The sequence below is a fragment of the Melopsittacus undulatus genome, chromosome 7 (genome assembly GCF_012275295.1).
Source record: "Melopsittacus undulatus isolate bMelUnd1 chromosome 7, bMelUnd1.mat.Z, whole genome shotgun sequence".
Taxonomy (NCBI): domain Eukaryota; kingdom Metazoa; phylum Chordata; class Aves; order Psittaciformes; family Psittaculidae; genus Melopsittacus; species Melopsittacus undulatus.
In genome coordinates, this window is record NC_047533.1 from 153,158 (window position 1) to 171,367 (window position 18,210).

General features: G+C 64.2%; 1 protein-coding gene across 1 annotated transcript in view; it reads right to left on the bottom strand.

Annotated features, from left to right (window-relative positions):
* Positions 1-569: 569 nt before the first annotated feature.
* The window catches only part of LOC101878719 (dedicator of cytokinesis protein 2-like), a 45,742-nt gene continuing 28,101 nt past the window's right edge, over positions 570-18,210 (bottom strand). Inside the window, exons 29-51 of the mRNA XM_034064654.1 lie at positions 9,567-9,665; positions 9,201-9,295; positions 8,773-8,851; positions 8,584-8,684; positions 8,326-8,384; positions 7,695-7,843; positions 7,415-7,500; positions 6,797-6,953; positions 6,499-6,539; positions 6,279-6,369; positions 6,088-6,207; positions 5,420-5,509; positions 5,219-5,323; positions 4,548-4,689; positions 4,238-4,319; positions 4,059-4,143; positions 3,805-3,891; positions 2,664-2,840; positions 2,499-2,582; positions 2,282-2,419; positions 1,533-2,069; positions 1,223-1,301; positions 570-885 (exon numbers count right to left, since the gene is read on the bottom strand). Of these exons, the coding sequence (XP_033920545.1) occupies positions 620-885; positions 1,223-1,301; positions 1,533-2,069; positions 2,282-2,419; positions 2,499-2,582; positions 2,664-2,840; positions 3,805-3,891; positions 4,059-4,143; positions 4,238-4,319; positions 4,548-4,689; positions 5,219-5,323; positions 5,420-5,509; positions 6,088-6,207; positions 6,279-6,369; positions 6,499-6,539; positions 6,797-6,953; positions 7,415-7,500; positions 7,695-7,843; positions 8,326-8,384; positions 8,584-8,684; positions 8,773-8,851; positions 9,201-9,295; positions 9,567-9,665 (2,949 nt within the window). The 3' untranslated portion in view covers positions 570-619. The remainder of the gene's footprint in view (positions 886-1,222; positions 1,302-1,532; positions 2,070-2,281; positions 2,420-2,498; positions 2,583-2,663; positions 2,841-3,804; positions 3,892-4,058; positions 4,144-4,237; positions 4,320-4,547; positions 4,690-5,218; positions 5,324-5,419; positions 5,510-6,087; positions 6,208-6,278; positions 6,370-6,498; positions 6,540-6,796; positions 6,954-7,414; positions 7,501-7,694; positions 7,844-8,325; positions 8,385-8,583; positions 8,685-8,772; positions 8,852-9,200; positions 9,296-9,566; positions 9,666-18,210) is intronic.

Here is an 18,210-nt window from a genome sequence, read left to right on the forward strand (position 1 = left end):
TGTAGCATGGTGCTGAGGGGCTGCATGGCTCAGAGCTCAGCTGGGACATGGCCTGGTACCAGTGGGTGTGCGGCCACTTCAGCTCAGCAGGAACCTGGGGCCTCTGGAGCACTGGGGTGGGGAAGTCTGGGGACGGGGAAGTCCCAGCCCTGGGGACACCTGAAGGGTGGCAGGAGCCAGCCCTGGCAGGATGCAGGGTGGCTATGCCCTGTGCTGGGGCGTGCAGGGAGGCCCTGGGCTGTGCAGGGTGCAAGTGGGGGTCCAGTGGGCAGGGAAGGAACAGGGCCGTTGGCACAGTAGGCAGGGATGAGGCAGGGAAGGGGCAGGGATGGAGCAGGGATGGAGCAGGGATGAGGCAGGGAAGGAGCAGGGATGAGGCAGGGAAGGAGCAGGGATGGAGCAGGGAAGGAGCAGGGATGGAGCAGGGATGAGGCAGGGAAGGAGCAGGGATGAGGCAGGGAAGGAGCAGGGATGGGGCAGGGAAGGAGCAGGGATGAGGCAGGGAAGGAGCAGGGATGAGGCAGGGATGGGGCAGGGAAGGACCAGGGCCGTTGGCAGGGAGCGGGGTCATGAGGACGGTTTCCATCCCTGGGTGGATGCGGCTGCTGCGGCCGCAGGCTCAGAGCTGGGAGAGGCGCTTGAACTTGAGCGGTGCCAGCGGCGGCTTCGGGCCTTGGTGTCCGTCCGCGGGGGGTGCTGGGGTCACCCGCCCGCCGGAGCCGCCGTTCCCGGGCGCTGTGCCCGTTCCCGGGGACACCCTCCCTCCGGCATCGCTGAGCTCCAGGAAGGTGTCGTACACGGCGGAGCTGATCCTGCGCGGCAGTGGAGCGGCTCTGCTGGCGCTCTTCACGCGGCCCCCGAAGCCGGTGGGGGACGGGGACGGTCCTGCGGGGGGGGGGGGGGGGGGGTCACCCTGCGGGGTTCGGGGGTGCCCGGGGCTGCCGGGACCGGCTCCTGCCTGCGGGGCTGCGGTGCCATGGGGCGCAGGAGGGGGGGCAGCGGGAGCTCAGCACCGGGACCCACGGGCACCGGGTCCGCGGTCAGCAGTGGATGCTCCACGGGGAGCATCGCGTGGAGGCACCGGAGCCGCATGGGGTCTGCCCGCGCTCTGCTCCGGTGCTGCCGGCGTCCTGCGGGGCTGGGCAGGCGCTGGGAGTGCTCGGACCCGCCCTGCTGCGGCCGGGGCGCAGCCCTAAGCCTGCCTGTGGGGTGGGGGTGGTACCTGTGGGGCTGAGCTGGGCACCGGCGCCGCTTGGCCCCGAGCTGCTCTCGTTCACGTGGGGGAGTCTCCGCTTCTCGTCCTGGGTGCGGAGGGAGGTTCAGCACCGCGGGGGCATCGCAGCAGCCTCTGGTGGAGCCGGCGCTCCCCAGCACCCTGCCTGCACCCCGAGCTCTGCTCTGCCCCCCTCTGCTCCTCCTCCACCGGCACCTCGAGTCCCACCCGTGCTGGGGTCCCTGCTGCTGCAGGAGGCCTGGGGAGCATGAATGGACCCCGGCAGGAGGGGAGGCGCCGGGGCCGGGCTGAGTCTCACCTTGGGCTCCGGCAGCTCCGAGATGGACGGGCACAGGTCCCGCTGCCGGTGCCCAAAGAAGGTGCTGGAGCGGCTCTCCCTGCGCTCCTCACTCTTGGTGGGTCTTGGGCTCGGGGAGGTCTCCGTGCTGGGGCTGGTGAGGGGTGGGCAAGCAAGCAGCAGGGGATGGGGAGCAGGGCTATGGCATGGGCCAGCCAGACCCAGCACCATCTCCACAGTGGGTGCTTGGCAGGGCAAGCCAGCAGGGCCAGCATGGATGGCCCAGGTGCCAGGGGAGCCTGGGAGCTGCGTATCGGGTGCCTCTGCTCCACGCCCCGTACGGGGTGGGACCCCCAGGATATGCCTGGAGCAGGGCACTGGTCTGGGCAGAGGGGCTGAGGGCAGCTCAGGGGCAGCAGGAGGGGTGAGGGCAGGGGGGGCTTGGGGCCGGTGCTCCCACCACGGTACTTGCCAATCTCCACAGTGGCTCAGCTGGTCCCAGTCGGGGCCCCAGGCCATGGACCGGGGACGTCCGGGGCGCTTGTCCTCGAAGCAGACCTGAGAGCACCGGGAGAGAGGAGAGCCTGGAGCCCCCCACACCTGACCTTGCTCTGCCTGGGCTTGTGCCATCCCACGGCAGTGCTGTGTCCCCCCAGGGTACCCATGCACAGAGCCCCTTGCCCTGCTGCAGCTCCAGCCCCACGGGTGGGTCCCTGCTGCCCCAGACCTGACCTGTGCGGTGTGATCCGCGGTGTGCGCTCAGCACTCACCATCTCCCGCAGCCCATACTGGCTCTGCACCTTGGCCCGCAGCTGCCCGAAGCACTGCTCCATGCGCTCGTGGAACGGCCGCAGGTCCTCTGTCACCTTCAGCCCGTGGAGCCGGAGCCCCTCCGCCAGCAGCGGCACCTGCAGGACAGGGACAGGTCCAGGGGACCTGCGGAGCCCCAGGTGGGGCACTGGGACTGGTGGATGCTGGGATCCGAACCTGCCAGGCGATCAGGTCCTTCAGCTTCCGGATGTTCTCCTCGTCCTCGGGGTGCTCCCGCAGGTAGGACTCCTGGAAAAAGGCCTGCACGGAGCTGGCTCAGTGCTGCCAAGGAGCTGCTCAGCCCCAAGCAGGCAGGGGACAGCGCAGACCCCGTGTCCTCACCATCTCGTACTTGGCGAAGCCCCCCATGACAGCAGGGTCCACAATGCCGCTGAGCAGCATGGAGAGCGGGTTGATGGGCAAGCTGGGGTCCTGCTGGTGCCGGTTGATCTCACTCATGATCTTCTCATTGGTTTTCATCATGGTCTCGATGGCATTTTCCAGGGGGGAGATGATGGTCTGTGCCCAGGGAGGGGAGGTCACAGCTGCTGGCCCTGTGACCTGCCCAGCCTGGGCAGGGTGGCAGCGAGGGCCCTCCCCAGCACCAGGGCTGCTCCTCTCATGCCACAACAGCCCTTGCCCCTGGCACCAGCTCCTGCAGCTGAGCCGAGGGCTCAGGAGGAGGCACTGGGAGTGCTGGTCCCGGCATGGAGCAGAGGCTGCAGCAGGGCCAGTCCTGCAGGCCAGGAGGTGGATGTGGCAGCTCTCATGCGGCCCCTGTGCTCAGCACAGCACTGGTGGCCCAGCCAGGACATTCCCATGTCCTCCCACAGCACCTGAGCCACTGGGCTCTGGCACCTCCCTCTGTGAGGGGTGTGAAACCCACACATGGAGCTGCTAGAACCCCTCCAGCACCACTGCTGCTCCCACACGTGGCCTCCTGCTCCCCACGGAGGAGATGGGCACCCGGTGGGTGAGTGCCCAGACCAGGCCCTGTCACCAGATCTGTGCTGCTGGCACCAGTCAGGGAGTGCTGGGGAGTATCTGTGCCCACGGTCAGCAGCAGCCCTGGGTACATGGCCTGGGACTCCGCTCCCTGCGGCACCGGTCCAAGCCCAGCCCTGGGGAAGGGGGGTTAAGGCGATGCCAAAGGGGGTCATGCCCAGTGCCTGGCAGCGGTGGTGGCCGGGCTCTGTGCTCGCACCTGCTCTGCCACCTGCACTGACCTGGGCCCTGCACCCAGAGCACCACAGGAGCGAGCTGGAAGTTTGGGGGTTTGAGTGCTAGGGGGACTGGGTCTGGTTTGCACTGAGAGCAGGGGCTGGTGGGGCAGGGGCAGGACCTGCTCCTGCACCCAGGTTCCAGCTGCTTGAGCTTGGGGAGCCCAGAAGGGGAAGGGGGGCAGCACCCACGCCTGGGTCCGTGTGCTGCTGTCTGGGGGAGGGATGCCCCGGGAGGGTCCTGCTGCCCCTGAACCCCTCACCGTGGTGGTGGAGGTCACCACGAACCACCGGAGGATGCCGGGCAGGGGATAGGCTGTCAGGAAGGTCGTCCGCTCGATCCACATGTTCTGTGGGAAGCGAGGGGGTCAGCCCAGTACCCTGGGACACCCCATGGGGCAGGGGCCTCCCACCTCCCCATCCCATGTGCATGGAACCACTGCCGTCCCCATCCCAGGTCTGGGAGCCCCCTGTCTTGCTTGCACCCAGCTCCTCACAGCCTCCCCAGCTCACTCACTGCAAATTCATTGTCCGGGTCCTTTGGGCCTTTCTTGAAGGGCCGTGAGTAGTTGAACCTCTGGATGTGGTTGGCTCTGTAGAAACTGGAGGATGGAAAGGGCAGAGGGGGGAAAGGTCCCTCTTTGTTCCTTCCCATGCGGAGCAGGGCAGCAGCAGCCTCTGTGCCAGGACACTCACTTGGTGATCTGCTCCGGGATGCTCCGGTTCTTGAACCGGCCCCTGGCTTCCTCCGCCGGCTGCACAGTGAAACACTGGATGTCTGCAGGAGTGAAGGAGCCACCAGCACCACTGCAGGGACACGGCCTGAGGGACCCAAGTGAGGGCAATGGCCCAGGAACCAGCCCTCCCCCCGGCCCGTGCTTCAGGATCCCTCCCTGCCTGGTCCCTGCTCAGAGGATCCCTCCCTGCCCATCCCTGCTCAGAGGATCCCTCCCTGCCCATCCCTGCTCAGAGGATCCCTCCCTGTCCATCCCTGCTCAAAGGATACACTGTCCCGGGGAGTCAGTGATGTCCTGCCCAGGGGGACACGTGCTCTTGAGCCTCTCAGCACTGGGGAAGGGGCTCAGCAGCTGCAGCTCGAAGTCCTCCCGGCGCTCATACTCCTTGCCCCGGTAGATGAAGACCTTGTTCTGCAGGGGGGAAGGAGACCACTTGTCCCTCCTGAGAGAAACATTGCCCCAAGCCCAGCAGCTGGAGGAATTGAGGCATGTGGAGGTGATGGGTGAAGCCAACAGAGCTTCACTGAGGGCAAGGCGTGCCTGACAAATCTGCCCTTCTGTGCCAGGGTTACAGGGCTGAAGCATAAGGGAAGAACCACTGACACCATCAGCCTGGCCTTGCACAAGACTTGTGGCACTGTCCTGCACAGCACCCTTGTCTTTAAGCTGGAGAAACATGGATTTGATAGACGGACCACTCAGTAGGTAAGGAATTGGCTGGATGGACTCATTCAAAGAGTGGAGCTGTTGGAATGAGTCCAGAGAAGCCACTGAGATGGCTGCAGGAATCTGGAGAGGGGCTTTGGACAAGGGCCTGCATGGACAGGCCAAGAGGAATGGCTTGAACCTGTCAGAGGAGATTGAGATGAGTGCATGAGAAGGGATAGGGCTTGTCTTGCAGCACCCCCAGCTCCTGTGGCCACAGCACCAGGACACTCACCCGCAGGAACGGGGGAAAGCCCTGCCCATAGTAGCCCACAGCAAAGTAATCCGGGCTGGGCCGCAGCACCTTCAGGATCTTCTCATAGAAGCCGGCTTCCCGCTGCTGCAGGAGAGGGGTGGGAATGGGATGGGATGGGACCGGCCATGGGCAGGAGCACTGCAGCCCCCTGCTCCCCTGCTCTCAGCAGCTGTCACTCACCAGGATGTCACTCAGAAGCTCGTAGTCAAAGACCTCGCTCTCGTACTGCTCTGCCAGCTCCTTGCAGATGTGGATGGCCTCTTCCCACATCTGCAGGACATGGAGCTGAGGGAGAGCTGGGGCAGCGAGGCACTGGGGCTTCCAGAGGAGACCGGCCCCGTCTGCAGCGAGGATGGGGGAGCTGGTGGTCCAGCTGGGTGCAGGTGGCTGCAGCAGGACTTGGCTCCCCACCATCTCCAGCCCCTGAGCCCCTCAGCATGAGCAATTCCTCTCCTGGGGTGTCCCAGCTGCTGGCCCCAGGCAGTATGAGGACTGGGGGCTGAGACTGGGATGGGATGGGGCAGTATGGGATGGAGTGACATGGGGTTGGATGGGACAGAATGAGACATGATGGGATGAGACAGGATGAAAGAGAATGGAGTGGCTTAGGATGGGCTGAGATGGTACGGGGTGGGAAGGGGTGGGATGGGGTGGAAAGGGACAGGATGGGATGGGATGGATGCGCATGGGGAAGCAGAGCCTCAGCAGTTGGGTGGCTGTGGGTGAACCACCCAGGGCAGCTCCAGCCCCACCCCAGCCAGGGCAGAGGGCGGTTGGGCTGGGATGGGGCTGGAGGCTGGGATGGGGAGGGCAGCAGCCGGAGGCAGCCGCGCCGCGGCCGCGCTCACCTTGCCCTGGTCGAAGTAGCGAATGCTCTGGTTGTAAAGCGCCTCCTTGAGCTGGCGCTGGGTGCGCGGCTCGGGCCCGTGCGCGCCCGGTACCGGCGCCGCGCTCGCCTCGTCCGACCACTGCCGGGGCAGCGGAGCCGTCACCGGGGAGAGCCCCGGCGGCCTCGCGGCCCCGCGGCCCCGGTGCCCACCTGGAGCAGCCGCGCGTGCAGCAGCAGCGTGTAGGCACCTTCCGTGTAGTTCTCGGAGCTGACGTGCAGGTCCCTGAGCTTGTACAGGTACCTGCGAGCGGGGCCACGGGTGGGCTCCGGCCCCAGAGCCCTGCACCGGCCCCGCGGCTCCGGCCCCAGAGCCCTGCACCCGCCCCGCGGCACCGGCCCCGTCCCCACCCGTTCCTGGGGCTGCGCTCACCTCAGGTACATGGCCTGGCGCCCGATCTCCTTGTAGAAGTTCTGGAAGAGCAGACGGAGCCGTTGGAGCGGCCCCGGGAGGGGTCGGTGCCACCGACACCCCCCCCCCCCCCAACCGGTGCTGTGCTGGGTCACGGTGCCGCTGGGACCAACCCCATCGGCTCAGACCCCCAAGGCGCCTCCCAGCAGGTACCTCCCGGAGGCACCGGGGTTGGCACCGGGCACATCCCACCCCTGCTGTGCCAGGGGCCGGGGGCCATGGGGCTGAGCCCCGGGGGGAGGCAGGGGCAGGTGCCCACCAGCAGGTTAACGGTGCAGCTCATGCTGTAGGTTTTGTTCTCGTCGTTCCGCACTGCCCGGTAGTCCAGGAGCCGCTCCAGGAGCCCTGTCACCAGCGCCACGAAGCTCTGCCCGGGCTCGGCCAGCTCGGGGTGTCCCCGGCAGCAGCTCAGGAGGCTGCGGAGGGCAGGAGGTCACTGTGCTCAGCCTCAGCCCCGCTCCTTGTGCTGGGGGGGGGGGGGGGGGGGGGGGGGGGGGGCAGGAGGGGCAGCAGGAACAGAGACAAACTGTGCTCATGGGGGAGAGAGCTGAGGGCTCCATCCAGGGGCCTGGGATGGGCATCGCTGGGCAGGAGCGAGGCCTGGGCAGGGCAGGGGCATTGCTGGGGCAGGGACGTTGCTGGGGCAGAGACATTGCTGGGGCAGACATTGCTGGGGCAGAGGCGTTGCTGGGGCAGGGACATTGCTGGGGCAGCAGTGGTGTGCAAGGGGCACATGATGCTGCCGGGGCAGGAGGTTTCCTCCGCTCAGGTCCTGCCCCAGCTCAGAGCACAGTGAGGAGCAGGCTGGTGGGGCAGTGTGGGGCAGGAGGGCAGCGGAGGTTCAGGGGGGGCTGTGGGGATGTCCCCGCACACTCACATGCTCTCAAAGAGCTGCTTGTACTGCTCGTCCCCGCGGCCGCCCTCCACCTCAGAGTCCAACTGCCGCAGGATCTCATCCTCGAACTGCAGAGATGTACGTGAGCAGCGCCGGGAGCTGGGATGGGCAGGGCTGGGGCCGTGGGGCTGCAGCACTGGGGCAGGAGGCTCCCAACAGCCCTGGGCTCAGCCGCTGCAGCCCCTTCCCCAAGGACCCTGCACACTGAGGGGTTCCTGTTCCACTGCCCTGTGAGGAGAAGGGTCCAGCACCAGGCACCCACCCGGGCAAAGCTGTGGGTGAGCTGGTACTCGCAGAGCATCATGTCAAAGAAGATGGGGATCGTGGCCTTGCGCAGCTCCGGCTCCGGCACCAGCGTCATCTCCAGGATGGGGCCCACCATGTCTGGGATGAACTCAATCTTGTGGCGGCCTGGGAAGGGCAATGGGAATGGGAAGGCCATGCTGCAGGCAGACATCAGCCCAGAGAGGGGAGGCTGCCTGCAGGGAGTGAGGGCTCACTGCTGGTCACAGTGCTGTGGGCTCACACCACACCTTTGCATGGCTGCAGTGGCACATCCCACAGCTCACACATCCCACCCTGCCCATCCCAGAGCATCCCACAGCTCACACATCCCACCCTGCCCATCCCAGAGCATCTCCTGGCTCACACATCCCACCCTGCCCATCCCAGAGCATCCCACAGCTCACACATCCCACCCTGCCCATCCCAGAGCATCCTCCAGGCCCACGCCTGCCAAGCCTCATCCCTGCTGCTCGCACACCCTGCTCATGCCTGCAGCCCCAGTGCCTCCCGCTGAGAGCATCCCACTCTCCAGCACCATTCCAGGGGCAATGCTGGTGACCACCAGCCTGCAGGCCCTCCCCAAGCCCCCACGGCCATGCCGCGCTCACCAAGGTTGTACCACATGTCCCGAATGGATGCTCCAATGGTGGCTCTCATGTCCCCGTACCTGCCAGAACAGCTTTGGTCAGCACAGCGCTGCAGCCTGGTGCAGCACCCAGAGCAGGATGTGATCCAACCACAGCCCAACCGGCTCACCCCAAACCCCAGCCCCACAGCGTGGCAGCCGCCTGAAGAGGAGCTGCAGAGCCCGGCCCCACGGTGCTGCCACAGGGCAGGGGCAGCCGGAGGAGCTGAGGGCAACTCACTTGGCCAGGATGCTGCTGCGCTTGGCCTGGGAGAAGTTCTCAAGCTGCAGCGAGTCCTGGGTCAGGAAAGCCACAGCCAAGTAGAAGTAGTTGTTCCAAAGCTGCAGTGGGACAGAGCAGAGATGGCACAAGGGGCAGAGCTGGGAACAGGCAGGGTCCCCTCGCCCTGGGCTGGAGCAGCTCCCTCACCTGTAGCTCGAAGCTGTCGTCGCTCAGGAACATCTCTGTCAAGGTGGAGGCAAACTGGTTGATGGAGCGCAGGAACTCCCTGTGGGTGATGGCACAGCTGTCCCAGTGCTGCAGGCAGGGCCCAGTGCTGCCGCTGCACCAGTCCTGCCCAGTGGCATCCTCACTGATGCCATGAGCTGTCCAGCAACAGCTTCCCACTCCCTGGGAGCCCCCAAGCCCACCGATGGGGCTGCAGTGGGGCTGGATTGTCCCAGGGCAGAGCAGGAGGCATCTGGAGCTGCCCTGAACTGGACCCAGGGTGCTGAAGGTGTTTGGAGGGGGCTGAGCGAGCCTTAGGCTCTGTGCTCTGGTGTCTGGGTGCCCTGTGCCCCACAGGCACCCCTGGTCCAACATCCCCCGTGGGTCACTGGCAGCCCAGGGGTCCGCACCGGTTCTGCACCATGTTCATCACCATCCAGTCGGACGGGTACACTGTCTTGCCAATCAGGTCCTTGAAGAGGATGAAGGTCTCCATGAGGAAATCCTGGTGGGAAGGAGATGTCAGGACCTGGGCTCGACCATGGTACCCACCCCAGGTGATGCTGTGCTGGATGCTGGGGCTGGGAGCAGCCTCACCACCCACCAGCCTCACCTCCATGGAGCAGGGATGAGTGCCCAGGGGTGGGTGACACCAGTGCTGGGTGCCCAGGTACAGGCACTGGGACCAGTGGGACACCCCAGCCAAGACACAGGGTGGAGAGGCAGGGGGGTGCTGGTGATGGAGGGCCCAAGTCGCTGCATGGGGCAGCACTCACCATTAGTTCAGCCCGGGAGGGAAATGCTTTGATGTAAGATCTGTAATGTTCCATGTCCATCTGGCTCAGGATGGCAGCCATGCAGGCCACATAGTGACTCTGTGGGACAGGAGCTGGTCAGACACTGCTGGGGTCCCATCGGGTGTGATGGGGATGGGGTTCCCTGGCTGCTACTGTGGGGTGCACTGGGGACGGGATCCTATAGTTGGCAATATGAAGAGCGCTGGGGATGGGATCCCATAGTTGGCACTGTGGAGTGCACTGGGGGGTTCCAAATGCCTGCCCATATTGCTCAAGCCTGTCTGTACCCCAGACCCCTGGCTGCCCTGGGGACCCTCATGGTCCCCTCCTCCCTGGGTCTCCACATCTCTCCTACTGCGCTGAGCCACATCTCCTGCAGCCCCTTCCTCTGCCAGCCCCTGGCAGCGTGCTCCAGGGGTGGGACAGTGCCATGCTGCTGGTGCGGACAGGGTCCCTGACTGCACCTTGGGTGTGGATGTCTCTAACGCTTAAGCAATTTAAGGCTCTGTGTCTTAAGGGCCTTTTGAAAGGCAAGTAGCTCCATTAGGGAGGCTGATGAGTCTGGAGTGCCTCTGGCAAAGGGTCCCACATTGAGCCATTAACTCCACACCTGTCCTGGGTGCTCACGGTTCTGTCGAGAGGAGCAGCAGCACCAGCTGAGCAGGACTCCTGAATGCAGGATGAGGGCCCGTGCCCGACCCCCACACTGTGCTCAGCTGCCCTCATGAACCAGAGGCGCAGGTGCTGCTCACACTGCTGCTCCTCTCTCGTTAGCTCATTGCAGCAATGTTTTCTTCACGATGCCTCTAACGTGTATGCCTCTGTGATAGGTTTGCTCCTGGGACAAAGCTACAGGGAACTCCCCAGGGCACCAAGCAGCGGCTGAAGCCCGAAAGCCAACGAGGTCAGTGCCCCAAGTCACCATTGTGTGTATGTGTGTGTGTGTATGTGTGTGTGTATGTGTGTGCATGTGTGTGTGTGTATGTGTATGTGTGTGTGTGTATGTGTGTGTGTGTATGTGTGTGCATGTGTGTGTGTGTATGTGTATGTGTGTGTGTGTGTGTATGTGTGTGCATGTGTGTGTGTGTATGTGTATGTGTGTGTGTGTGCGTGCGAAGCAGCTTTGAGCCCTCAAGTGGCACTGTGGGAATCGGAGCATCCCCGGGCACGCAGCAGCCAAGATCCAGCTCCGCAGCAGGATCAGAGCACGGCAAAGCTGCCGCTGCCAGCAGCACTGCCCTGCCAGGGCCAGGGTGCTGGTACCCCAGGGGCAGTGGGGCTGGGTTGCTCCCAGGGAAGGGCAGGGGTGAGCAGGGAGCACCGAACCCCAGCCCTGGACATATGCGGGGAGCTCTCTTGTGAGAAGCAAGTAGATAAAAGCCCAACAGGTCCCAGTCCTTGAGCACGAGGGTGGAGGCACAGGCACAGACCTGCGGCTCCCTGCTGAGTGCTCTCAGCAGCACCTCCACACAGGGCACCCGTGCAGGCACAACAGGGATCCTGCAGAGGCACCCGAGCACCAGCAAGTACAACTTGTCCTCGAAGCTGGGGGTGAATCTCTCCCTCCTCCTCAGTCCTGGCCTGCTCCAGGACTCGCCTGGGAGCGGGGAATGTCCTCACTGCAAGCTAACCACCTGCAAAGTGCTGCCACAAACCCACCCATGGTCCCTGAGCATCCATGTGTGTGATGCCACCGAGCCCCGGTCCCGGCAGGACCTCATGGTGGGAGCTGGGGCTGTTTCCCTCTGACAGAGCCCCGCTATGCAGCCACAGCAGAGGCAGCCTGAGCCCTCACCGAGGGTCTGGGGTCCATTTCTCGTGTACAGTCAGAGGTGCAGCCCCGGAACACCGGTAGGAGCACCAGCAGGACCGGCTCCCAGCTGGGGAAGAGGGTCTGTGGTCCTGCAGGGGAGGCTCCTCTCCCAGCCGGGGCTCCCCAGCTCCGGACCCGCCGCCGTGGGGTCCCACGGCCCACGGGCCGCTGCCTGCACCGGGCATGGCGAGGGAACCGGGGCTCTGCCCCACCGTGTGCCCTGCCCCGAGCACCGCACCGGCCACGGCGCTCGCACCTCCGGGTCCCGGTCCCTTCTTTGCCCTCGGGGGCAGATGTGCAGCCCCCGCTGCCCGGTGCACGTACAAGGATACCGGTACCGCACTCCCGGCCCCTCCCGGGCATCCCGGCCCCCGCCGGCCCCGCCCCCGGCCCCGCCTCGCTCCTCCCCCGGTGGCTCCGCCCCGGTACCGGCGATCCCTCGCGGCTCCGCCCCGCCGTGCCCGGCACCCGCCGCTGCCCGAGCAGCGCCGCCGCCGCCGAGCAGCAGGTACGGGGCGGGCTGGGGCGCGGGGCCCTGCGGCGGGGAACGGGGGAGCGGAGCGGAGCGGGCCGGGATGGGCCGGGCTGCGCTCTGCGGGCATCGGCGGCATCGGCCCTGCGGCCCCGCTCCGTGCGCCCCGAGCGCCGCGGCGGCACCGGGGCCGAGACCCCACGCGGTGCGGGAAGCGGGCGGGGGGATCCCGGAGCCGGGAACCGCGGATCAGTTCAGGGGGCCCCGACACCGGCACCCAGCGGCGGGGCGGGCAGCGCCCCGGGGTGCGCGGTGCCCGGTGCGGCCGGAGATGGGAACCGGGCGGGGAGCGAGGGGGATGGATCCGCTGTGCCCCTTTCCCCCCTCTCTCCGGTGCACGGTGCCCGGCCCCGAGCGGCCTCGGCAGCTCCATGCAACCGGGGTCGCAGCACTCCCGGGGTCCCCCGTCCTCGGCCCGAACAGGAGCTGCCCGGGGCAGTGCGGGGCGCCGGTGGTACCGGACACCCCGTGCCGGGCACCCCGCGAGCCGCGGGACACCACGGTTGGGGTCCGGGGGCTGCAGTGTGCTGGTGGCAGCGGCGTGGGGTGCAGCCGAGGGGGGTAAATCTGCGCTGAGATCCGCGTGTCAGAGGGGTGAGGACAGCCGGGGTCAGGTCCCTGCGCTGCTGCTCGGCTGTGGCAGCTCCGAGCGGGAGTGTGGGATCTCGCTCTGCTGCTGCTCGGCTCCCCCTTGTTAGGAGACACGTCCATCAGCCAGGGCTGTGTATGGGGACACACGCACACGCACGATCCCAGGGATGTCACTTTGGGTACCACACGCCGCGTTGACAACGGCTGCTCAGGCTGGAGGGATTCAGCCCACGTTGCTCCCAGCAGCTCCCAGCACCGTGTTCTGTGGTCAAGGCCTCGGTAGCTGCCGGTGGGGCTTTGGCAGTGGAGCCAGGCACAGCTTTGTTTGCTGCCCACTAGATAGGAAGGCGAAGCTCTCAGGGCTGCTCCAATCCCTCTTGTCCCCATGGGAGAGCACACAAAACCCAGTTAGAGCTGTGGTGTCTTGTAGAGGAGCCTGGAGAAGGTCTTCATGGAGCTCATCTGTTTGGAGCATGAGATGGACACGTATGAGTAACCACCGGGACCTGGCTTTGCAGGGACCCAGCTTTGCAGCGTGTGCCTGCATGGGGACAGGTCTCAGCCCAGCTGCTGGCCTTGGGTGCCTTGGGTGTTCCTCACAGCTTGCAGCTCCCGGTGGTCTCCATACCCAGCACCTCCCAGGGACATGGGATGCTGGGGACCCACCGGCCGTGTGCTTCCCTGCTGATGCTGCCTGAGGAGAGGGGCCGAGGAGGTGACTCCCGGGCAGAGCCTGGCTCAGGCTGGCACCCGTCATCCATTCCCTGTGTTTCCTCTCCATGGAATGCGTTCGGTCCCTGCTGTGCACTCAGAGTGGATTTAACCACAGAAGCTCCTTTAGACTGAGGTTATCTTCTCTATGAATGATGATTATTGTAATTATTTAATAGTATGGTAGCATCCAGAGGCCACAAATAATTACTGGGTCTGTTCCCGTCTGTAGTAAGGATGCTACTGCCATGCAAAGCAGTGCTCTTGGACAGGGTCTGTCCTGCATCTCTATGGAGATGGTGTGTGTCCTCCCGGCTGCTTGGGTGGGGAAATCGAGGCACGGGGTGAGGAAAAGCACTCGCTAATTCCTGAATTCCCCTGGTAGCGGCGTTGTCTGAAGCACACGGAGACAAAGGGGGGGCGCCTGCATTGAACATCCACTTAAAGGCAGGAATTTGTATTCCGAGAGGACGTTCTCCTGCTCTGTGCCGGGAGGCTGCAGCTGCAGCGGCTCCTGCACCGGGGCCAGCACCGCGGCTGGGCTCCCCGAGGCAGGACAAGGCCTGCAGGGGGACAGGGGCTGCCCCATGGTGGGGACCAGGCTGCTGGGGGGACAGGGTGTCCCTGCCTGCACCCAGGGCTGAACCCCTGCAGTCAGGACTGGTGCACACAGGGTTGACTGTGGTGGTGCAGCTGCCTCTGGGAGCTGCCTGGTGGCAAAGCTGTTCCAGCTTGTTCCATAGATGTGCTTTGTGGGCAGCTTGTGGCTCCCGATGGGATTCCTGGCACGCGCAGGAGCACACGGAGTCCCACTCTGTCATGTTCCTATCCCGGTGGCTGCTCCTCTCGCTCAGATGGAGGCCTGAGCACCACTCCCTGAGAGACAGGATGTGCCTCCCCAGGAGAGCATGGAGCTGCTCTTGTGATGGCCAGGCTGGACAGGGCTCGGAGCAAGCTGCTCTAGTGCAAAGTGCCCCTGCCCATGGCAGGGGGTTGGAACTGGAGGAGCTTTAAGGTTCCTTCAACACAAACCACTCTGTGATTCTACTCTATGATTCCACGAGCTGTGTCTCCTGTGGCCAGAAGTGTTTGGGCTGTGTCCTACTTCCCTCATCCTGCAGTCGCTGCAGGAACGGCCCGTGCTGGAGGTGATGGCAGAGCCCATGTGCTCCGGTGCTGGGCACCGGCTGCCCTCCAGGCTGGGTCTCTGGGTCAAGCGTTTTCCCTCATCCCACAGCACCAGGTGTCTCCAGGACAATGAGGAATATTACCAGAGCCCACACCACATTCTGTGGGAGGACACAGCCCATAAGGGTGTTTCCATCCTCCTGCTGTGGTCTCTTCTGTGGATGCTGGACCACAGCAGCTGCTGCAGACTGCAAGGGGCACTCACCGAGGTGGAGCCCTGGGGCTCAAAGGCAACAGCCTCCTCTGGGGTACTGGCTCCCAGGGCTCCCTGCCACAGCCTGCCCGTGTTCCCAGGGGTAGGTCACCCCAGCTCATCATGTCCCACTTAGAGTGGTGGTGCTGGTGCTCCTGTGCCTGGCAGGGAGAGGCAGGAATGCAAGTGGGTAGCAGTGAGAGCAGACACTGCTGTCGTCAGAGCTGTGTTAGGATCCATGGAAGACAGAGGAATCATTTGGCTTCTGGAAGCTTTGTGCACTTCACTGTGTCTCCTGACCGACCATGTGAAGTCTCCATCTGATAGCACCAGCATCGCTGCAGTTGAAAGGGAGCAGAGCCGATGACCTCTGTGTGCCCGGAGGAGGATGCTGTTCTTCCCTAACGGATGGATCCCTCCGCTGAGCATTACCCAGGATGCAGCAGCCCTGGAGAGGTGCCCGCAGGGTGCTGCTGCTGCCGGGGTGGGTGATGGGGGTCCCAGCTCCCAGAGCCTCCTCCTGGGCCCATGGCAGCGAGTGACTGATTTCCTCACAGAGCCCTTCAGCCTGTGACCTAAATAGAGGAGCAAGCAAGTCCCAGCTCATGCCAGCGGGACCCGCATGTCCATGACCCTGGGTGATGGTGCTGGGTGCTGGGCCCTGCACCTGCCGCCCTCTGCCCAGCGCTTTCCAGGGAGCCCCAGGCTCTCTGAGCAGAGCCAACACCTCCCTCGCCTTGGGCACTGCTGCAAGGGAGGAGCTCGAGTGGAGCGAGGACCGGGGGACACCAGGAGCTGGCACTGGGGCCATGACGGAGCTGGATGGGGTGAGCGCTGCCAGGGCAGCCAGAGAAGGGATGTGCTCAGCACAGGGGCTGAGCTGCTCAAGCGCAGGCGCTGTTACTGCCATGAGCACAGTCGGATATAAAGGGCCGTGACTCAGTGCCTGCAGGACACGGGGTCTGTGACACTGTGAGCAGCCAGGCTCTGGAAGAGCCTCCAAGAGAACCATGAGGGCAGGGCACGAGCTGGCTTCATGGAGCAGCTTCCTCAGCGAGGAGCCGGATTTGGGGCTTGTGAGCTGCCCGAGGAGAGGCTCTGAGTCCTTGAGTCCTGCAGCTGCTCCAACCCGAGTTCAATCGCACTGAGTGCTCCGGAGCCAAGGTGGGTTTAAGCTCTGCTGCTGAGTGCGGGGTGGTGACCCTGGCTCCTGCCTGGCCTCTGCTGAGAGCAAATGCCTTGCCCATCAGTGCTGCCCCTGGCACCGGCAGCTCTCTCCTTGCCAGAGAGGAGGAAGAGCAAAGGTATCATCCCAGGAAAGCCGCGGCACCGCAGTGGTGATGGGCAATCTGCTCCTCTCAGCTCCAGGAGAATCTGGCTTCCTCTCATAAATCTAATCTCTCGGCTTCCTGCATCCTGAGGAGAAGATTTATCTGTCTGCCCTGGTTCTCCCTCTGCCACTGCCAGGAGGAGGAGGATGGGTGGGGAAGGGAGCAAAGCTGGCCAGGGACGGGTGGGTTGTTCATGGTGTGGGGGGCGGCCGGACCCTCCATGGGTGCCTATGGCCTTGCCCTTGGATCTTGCCTGGGACCTGCCCTGCAGCCCTGTCTGGTCTGTGACACAGGACACCAACATCCATCGAGTCAGGAGGAAGAGCTGAGCTGGGCCTTGCTGCTCCAGAGGAGGAGGAGGAGGAGGAGGAGGAGCAGGGCTCTTCCTCTGAGGCCAACCCTGCAGCCCTCTCGAGATGAGTCTGAGCACAAAACCGCAGCAGATCTGGTGCCTGCGCCTCAAAAATCACCCTCAGCCAGCATTGGCCGCTGGCTTCCCAAGGGGAAGCTGTGGGTAGGAGCTGCCAGTGCACCGGCAGAGTCGGGGCTGGTGATGCAGGACCAGGTTTGGGATCCCAGCACCTGAAGTGGTGCAGGAGGCTCATGGATCTGAAGGCTCCGGGCTGGGGGAGGCTGATGTGTGGTTCAGAACAGCTCAAAAATCCCCATTGTTCTGAGGAGTTTGGGTTTGCAGGCAGCGAGGGCTGTCTGAGGACTGGAGTTTGGTGGTGGCCATGGCTGAGTCATGGGAACCATGGGAAGTTGCTCCTGATGGCTCCAGGGCTCACTCAGTGGAGGACACATTGTTCCCAAGTGCACTGAGCACCCATCTCAGCTTGGAAGCCCAACACTGAATGCTCGTGTCACCTCCTGCATGGCAGTGGTGTCGCCTGGTTTTATGTCGACATCATCTGATGTGACCTGCTGTCACACCGTGTTCATGTGCTCATCATTCCCATAGGAACTGACAGGAGAGAACCACTCAGACCTTAAAAACCCGCTGAGGTGCAGGATCCGCTGTGGCACAGAGGGAACAAATCCCCCCCAGGCTGCCCCAGCCACACTCAGTGAGGAAGGGTCTCCTCTGGCTGTCCTCCCACAGCCCAGCGCTGCTCCCTTCTCCTCCTCTGTGTTCGCCCTTTTCCTCCCTTGCCCTTCTCCCAGCTGCGGGTTCCCCACATGTTCTCAGTACTGAGTTTTCCCGGGGGTGCAGAGTGCCATTCCCAGTAAATGTTCTTGAAGATGGCAACTGGAATGTGCTGGTGTGACTGGGGGCTGGTTCCCTGAGCTTCCCGTGCCTCTGTGCATCTGAATGTCCCTGGAGCTGTGCTTCCAAGCAGGTTCATTGGCAGAGCTCTTTCCTCAGACCCAGTTACAGACGGGGTGGCCCATGAGGTACTGGAGCTGGTGGCTGGGATGAGTCCTGATGCTGTGCTATGACCAGGCTTATCAGCACTCGAAGGTGCCAGCACATGGCAAATAGTGCCTGGATGCGGCACCAAATCCCAGTGTACCATAAAGCCAAGGTCCTGGCTCTTGGTGTTTGGCATCCTTGGAGCTGTTCCCAGAAGGAGTTAAGTGCACAGATAACTTAGACTCTCTTTGTCCTTGTGGCTCATCCCTGCTCTCCCTGGTGGTGCGGTTTGGGAGGCAGGGGGTGACTGGCAGCGTCCTGTTTGCTGTGTGGGCAATGGCACAGCCTCATGTGCTCTGCTGTCACTGAGGTCCCTGCTGCAGGCTCTGGGGCTGTGCCCGGACTCTGCTGCGAGTGCCCATGCTCAGTTTTTGGAGCAGGTTCCTGACAACCTCTATCCAGTGCCTGTTGCTGTTGTTGGGAAGGCTCTGGAGCAGGTTCCTGACTCCCTCTGCCCTGTGCCTGTTGCTGTTGTTGGGAAGGCTCTGGAGCAGGTTCCTGACTCCCTCTGCCCTGTGCCTGTTGCTCTTGGGAAGGCTCTGGAGCAGGCTGGCCACACACTGGCAGCCCTCTGGGAGCGCTCAGCCTGGTTGTGCGGGTCCCGATCCATGCTCAGGAGGCTCATCCAGCTCGGAAACGTGCCATCTGGACCCTCTGCCACTCGGTGCATTGCCCACTGCAGCTGGGAATGCTGATGTGAGTGAGACCAGGGTGGGAGCACTGAGCTGAGGGCACGGGCATGAGCCCGGTGAGGTGACCCCGCGGCTGTGGTAGGGCCCTGGGAGCAGCTCATCCCACAGCCCCGCACAGCACCGGTGCTGGTACAGCCCCGTCCATGGCACCACGGGCA